This window comes from Mytilus galloprovincialis, chromosome 4 (genome assembly GCF_965363235.1).
Source record: "Mytilus galloprovincialis chromosome 4, xbMytGall1.hap1.1, whole genome shotgun sequence".
NCBI lineage: Eukaryota > Metazoa > Mollusca > Bivalvia > Mytilida > Mytilidae > Mytilus > Mytilus galloprovincialis.
Window position 1 is genome coordinate 37,002,156 of NC_134841.1, and position 6,287 is coordinate 37,008,442.

At 32.0% G+C, this 6,287-nt stretch overlaps 1 protein-coding gene across 1 annotated transcript; it reads left to right on the top strand.

The window, feature by feature from the left end:
* The first annotated feature begins 223 nt into the window (after window positions 1-223).
* Window positions 224-6,022, top strand: LOC143072044 (uncharacterized). The gene is made up of 2 exons (XM_076246825.1): window positions 224-3,566; window positions 4,224-6,022. The coding sequence occupies exons 1-2, from the start codon at window positions 1,551-1,553 to the stop codon at window positions 4,641-4,643; spliced, it is 2,436 nt and encodes an 811-aa protein (XP_076102940.1). The 5' UTR covers window positions 224-1,550; the 3' UTR covers window positions 4,644-6,022.
* The last annotated feature ends 265 nt before the right edge of the window (window positions 6,023-6,287 follow it).

The following is a 6,287-nucleotide window of genomic DNA, read 5'->3' on the forward strand; positions in this document are numbered from 1 at the left end:
CGTTTTAATTTGTAAAGTGCATATGTTCTTTTATCATTTTTTTAGCGATCGGAAAGAATCCTTTTCATAAAGGATAAAACAATTGTTAAATATCAAAATGCTCATTATCTTTTGATGACATCATATCAACAATCATAGTTGGGTCATTCTTAGAATTAACGATCAAACACTGTCACAACATCATTTCATGAAAAAAACAAAATATGTATGTCATATACTTATATGCAAACATGTTGCAATACACACTCTGATGGTTTTATTAAACAAAGCAAAGCTAATTTTTCTATTTATGTATAAGAAAAAAAAATAGATATCATGTAAATAATAAAAAAATGCATAAAACATGCTGTCACAGTTTACCATTTCTAATTTGTCTAAGCAAATTATTGACGTTTCTTTCATCTAAACTAAGAAAGAAAATATTCATGAGAACCCTTATAATCCTATTACTACATTTTGAATAAAAATCAAAGATGTAACAAACTAGAAACAAAATCTTCAAGTTAAATTATGTGTCACATAGTTGCGTGTCATTTCCGTAACACGGGCTGAAAATTTAAGCTGTAGAAAAGGGGAGATAATACGAATATAGCGTTCATGTCGTTTATGACGTCATCGCCCTTTTACGTTTTGCATGGAAGAAAGATGGCAGATGAAGACAACGGTATGTATATTTTGTTAATCTTTTTACACACAAATAATCACGTATGTTTTTATTGAGTCATTGCCGTACGCGTCTCAATTTATATGCATTTTAGTATTTTCCAAAATTTGATATACATCGTGAAAGGTGAATGTTTCCTCATGAATTTTAGACATCGTCCAGCCCTTAAAACATTTCAAGCCCGCTTATATCCACGAAAGTCAGCACAAGTGTCAATTCCGTAACGTATCATCACCGTAACGAATGCAATGTTACGGTGATGACTAGAGTCGTTACGGTAATGACCAAAAGTTATATATAAGCGACAGCAATGATCTTTTTATTTTGTATTACATATAACCTACGCTTGGTTTTGTGAATAAGTTTCTTAAGATTTATTTGTAATGAGACATCTTAATTAAAACACAAAGCAAACAACTTTTTTTGTCAACAATTTTTATATTACTAGAAACGTTAGAGCAAAACGTTTCCCCAACCTATCAGTACTTGCGTACACTGCGTATATACAATATTTAGTCCTGGTATCTATGATGAGTTTTTATAAACATATCTACTAAGATAAGTTACAGTTCAGGGACAAGTGCTTTTTCGTGATACAATTTTATATATAACTTATGATAATAATAATTTTAAATACTCAATAAATAATAATCGTTATAAAAACTTTTATTTTTGTTTCTAGAAATAAGTGAGCTTAAAATTTGGATAAAAAAATTGGATACATCATTAGTCCTAGCTGAATGTGAACTTAAAAAAATACTACGAATACATCCTCTTACAGACGACTTTAAGATAACTTGGTCTAAATACGTGTGTGATGCACAAGAGCAAATTGACTCTGCAAAAGAAAAGCTAGTTCTAGCAAACAAAATCGCAAAACAAAATTATGGTACTGACGGGTGCTGAAAGAGCAAAGCTATGGAGAGAACGCCAAAAATCAGACCCACGAAAATATTCTGAATATCTTCAGAAGGAAAGAAACAGATATAAAGATAAGAAAATATCTGGTGTTGTAAAACCAATTGAAGATATGACAGACCGGGAGAAAAGGCGAACACGAAAACAATGGAGAAAACATCAAGCCAATAAAAGGGAGAGAACAAAGCAGGCAATTGAAACAAATAATTTCTTGGCAGATAACACACCACCTGTGTCTCCAGAAAACGGAGATTTTCAACATAACATCAGAAGAACAAATGCTCAGCGACGAGGAAGAAAAAAAGTTAGAAAAGATAGATCAAAGGCGTACAGACAACTAAAGAAATTGAATGTCCGTCTTATCAGCGCAGAAAAACTAAACCAACGCTACCGTCAGCGTCTTCATAGAATGAAAAAGAAAGGAAAGCTATCATCTGAATCACCCAGATCCAAAACAAACATTTTGCTGAAGGGACAAAAAGTTTGCCCGAAAGTGAGAAAAACCCTTATGTACCATTTCAGTTTAGTAGAGGGCATAAAACAAAAGTACAGAGATAATAAAAGTGAAAAGAAAAGACAACTTATACGAAACGTAGTAAAATCAAACATTTTGAAAAAATATAGATTTAAACTTTTCACAGAGAAAACATTTTCTTTCTGCAGAAAAACAAAAACAACAGAACATTTAGAATACACTAGAAAACAGCATAAAAACCAAACTGTGACGAAATTTTTAAAAATGGTCCGCGAATTTCTGCAGAGGGATGAACACAGTAGATGTGCCGCTGGTAAAAAGGAGACTATAACCAGAAATAAAATAAAAATGCAGAAGCGTTACCTAAATGATGATCTTCGACATCTTCACGAGAAATTTTACAGCGAATTTCCAGAACATCCGGTTTCATACTCAATGTTTTGTAAATGTAGACCCTTTTGGGTTGTCAAACCGAGCACAAAAGATAGAGAAACATGTCTTTGTATAAAGCATGAGAATATTCAGTATCTAATAGAAAAGTTGTACCAATCACAGTTAATAACAACTAAAAGGATTGAAACATTTATTGGCAATATTTGCTGTGATATCGACAATAAAAATTGTATGTACAGGCAATGTGACACTTGTGAAAAGAGAGAAGTCGAAATGAATGAACAAGATCTAACAAAACAGGTATCATGGTACAAGTGGTGTACACGAAGAGAACAAAAGGTAAAAAATGATTCCATTGTAACAGTTTCAACAACAGTTAAGATTGAAGAAACGGGAATATTAGGCCATCTTATTGATGAATTTCAAGAAAATTTAAAGAAATTTTGCTACCACTATTTTAACATAGTTCACCAGTATCAGGCCCTGAAAAGGCTGAAGGAAAACTTGAATGACAACGAAGTAGTAATACATATGGATTTCTCCGAAAATTTTAACTGCAAATACGAAAAAGAAATCCAAAGCGTCCATTTTGGCGCAAGCCAGCGTTCCATTTCACTACATACTGGTTTGGTATATCATCAAAATAAAGTGTTATTTTCATTCTGTTCTATTTCGGATTGTAAACAACACAACCCAGCAGCCATATGGGCACATGTTACTCCGGTTTTGAAGATGATTAAAGAAAAGATTGGTACAATTGATACTGTTTACTTTGTAAGTGATGGACCAACAACCCAGTATAGAAATAAACAGAACTTTTACTTGCTGTGCACCTATTTCTTCACCATAGGGTTTAAAGTTGGAAATTGGAACTTTCTTGAAGCCGGTCACGGCAAAGGAGCTGCAGATGGCATAGGGGCTGCGGTGAAAAGGACAGCTGATAGGGTAGTAGCAAATGGCCAGGATGTGACAGATGCAAAATCGTTTATGCAAGTGTTAAAAGACTCTAATACTTCAGTTCAGCTGTTTTTAGTGGAGGAAGAAGACGTTGATGCTGTGAACAAATTATTACCAGATAGTTTGAAACCAATACCACAAACAATGAAAATTCACCAGGTATTATTTATATGTATACAATTAACCAAACTCTAAATTCTTATCAACTGAATGGTTGCCAAAGATTAAAAAGAAGCACGAGATCATTAAGTAGACCATACCAGACCTCAGAAACCACCAAAAGTCAAATTGCGTAGCCTTCATATGATCACAAGGCCGGTTAAAAATACAAATTTGTTTTTAAAAAAACCCCACTATGAACAAAGTTCAGAACGTTCTTTCAAAAGCCACATATGAAATGGTTAAACGTCTAACCAAAATCAACAATACACTAATATATATATATATATATATATATATATATACAACTCGTCTAAACATAAACCCAACAATGTTAGATCTGTAAATTTTATATACGACTCACATTGCAAAAGACACATTCTGATTTATTGATGACAATTTAGATCATGACAGCAAATTCTGCTAGCATACGAAACAATATTTAAAGAAAATAGTATGGTAATACGAAACGCTAGTACTGTTTCAAGAACCTATCTATTAAATTCCACTGACTTGTTAATAGAATCTTGAATACAAGAAACATTTTTGATAAAATTACTGTTAACAATATTTTAAAACTTTTTACCCCAGTCAAGCGTTTCAAATACTTTGATTTTTTGCAATTGGCGTAAATAAACATAACTTGTTGTATTTCAGGTTTTTTGTCAGGAGCACCATAATCTAAAAGTACAGTCAAGGCATGTTAGTTGCTTCTGTAAGAAACCAGAGCCATGTGATTGTTTTGGGGTATCTGAGTTTCAGTTTGATAAAAGTAATGCAACAAATATACAATCAGACTCCTTGGACCAATCAGTCATTGGAAAATGGTGTATAGTCACTTACGATAACAAACCGTACCCTGGAATTATACAAGATATCGATGCAAACGAATGTGAAGTTCAGGTGATGCACAGGATCGGCGAAAATAGGTTTTATTGGCCTATGGTTCATGACATTTTATGGTATCATCATTCCAATTTTGTAACTTTAATTGAACCTCCGACAAAGGTAGGATCCCGCCATTACGAGGTTGACAAAAGAGTCTGGAAGCGAGTAAAAGATGATCTTGGCATTTAAAACTGTATATAGTTGTATTGATTTCTTTGAATCATGTTTCTAGTTCGTTCGTTTTCATTCATTAAATTTGTTTAAGATTGACATATTTAATTTTAGCTGCACTTGATGAAACCAATTGAAATAACATATTCAATGCATCTTTATATAAAATAAACAACAATTTTATTTGAAAGTCCGGCTGATCAAAATAAAACAATATTTTGTTTTTATTATAATTATATTAGTAAATTAGTAAACTATTAATATATATAGGAAGATGTGGTATGAGTGCAAATGAGAAACTCTCCATCCAAGTTACAATATATAAAAGTAAACCATTATAGGTCAAGGTACGTTTTAGTTAATATAAGTAGAAGTCATGGGTCTAGTCAAACAATCTCAAAACGTTCAGTATGATTTTGGATTTTTTGGGAAAAAATATCAAACTTTGGCGAGTCATTGACAAACTACATTGTTTGCGAACCCCGTCGAATACATCACATCCTTTGATACACAACAGTGATAAGTTGAGTGAACACAGATGCATTTGCCTAACCAAAGTCATTCACCACTTATTTTTGAGTTCTTGATTGTCTCATCAATACTGCGTTTCTAATAAACTTTCTTTCGAAATAAAGGATACCATATCGTTAATGAACTTATCAGTTTCCTGATTTTAAATGTCGTAGTTCATATTATTTTAATACTTTTTTGCACACTACTGGTGTAAGTGTTTTTTTATTAAATTATCCTACAGCTGAGAGGTTCGGTGTTCAAACAGGTACACATTTTATAACCATTTACACAGTTTAAGGGGACACAGTCATTGCCGTAACAGTAACCGTCACTCCCGTAACACTTTGTCATTGCCGTAACAACATTGACTTGTCGATTTGCAACACTGTTATTATATAAATGATACCATTTGTAAAGATTACTATACAATATAAATACAGTTTATAAGTAACAAGGTGTTAAAACACAAAACAAACACAACCATTATATTTAAAAACAAAATAAGTTGAAGGAAATTATAACAAGTATTGTTTGCCAACATATTCAATTAAAATTTATGTTTTATGCTCATTGTAACGGGAAATAGCTAGAATCGGTTAAAAAACTTCAAGATTGTATACGATATGTCAATAGGACAAACACAAATTGAATATGGTTTTTACAAAAATTAATGTCTTATAATCAGTTACGGTAATGACATTTTCCGAAACTATGTGGACTCTTTCATTTTTTAGAGATCTTAAGGTTACGTTCTAATCACTGCTCACTACGTTTCTTATAAAACCAATAATTTTGGAATGCAATGATACACAAGAAAAACAGCTATGATCACATTTTCATCTTATCTAATACACGTTGTTAAATGGGCATATATGTGTAGAATGACCCTTTATATTACTCGCGAAACCGATAATTACAAAATGTATATTCATAAGGAAAGATTTCGCACAAAATTAAATTCTCTCCTTTTTTAACCTGAATATATGAATCAATGATAAAATCAAATTTTGACATGAACGTTTTGATTTATAGAATTTTAAGTTGTTTACCAATGCAAAACAATAGAACTAATTTATCACGTGTCAAAGCAAAACATATATACAGTTATCATTCCATATCTTTGTGAGACTGCATGGGTATAATCGTATA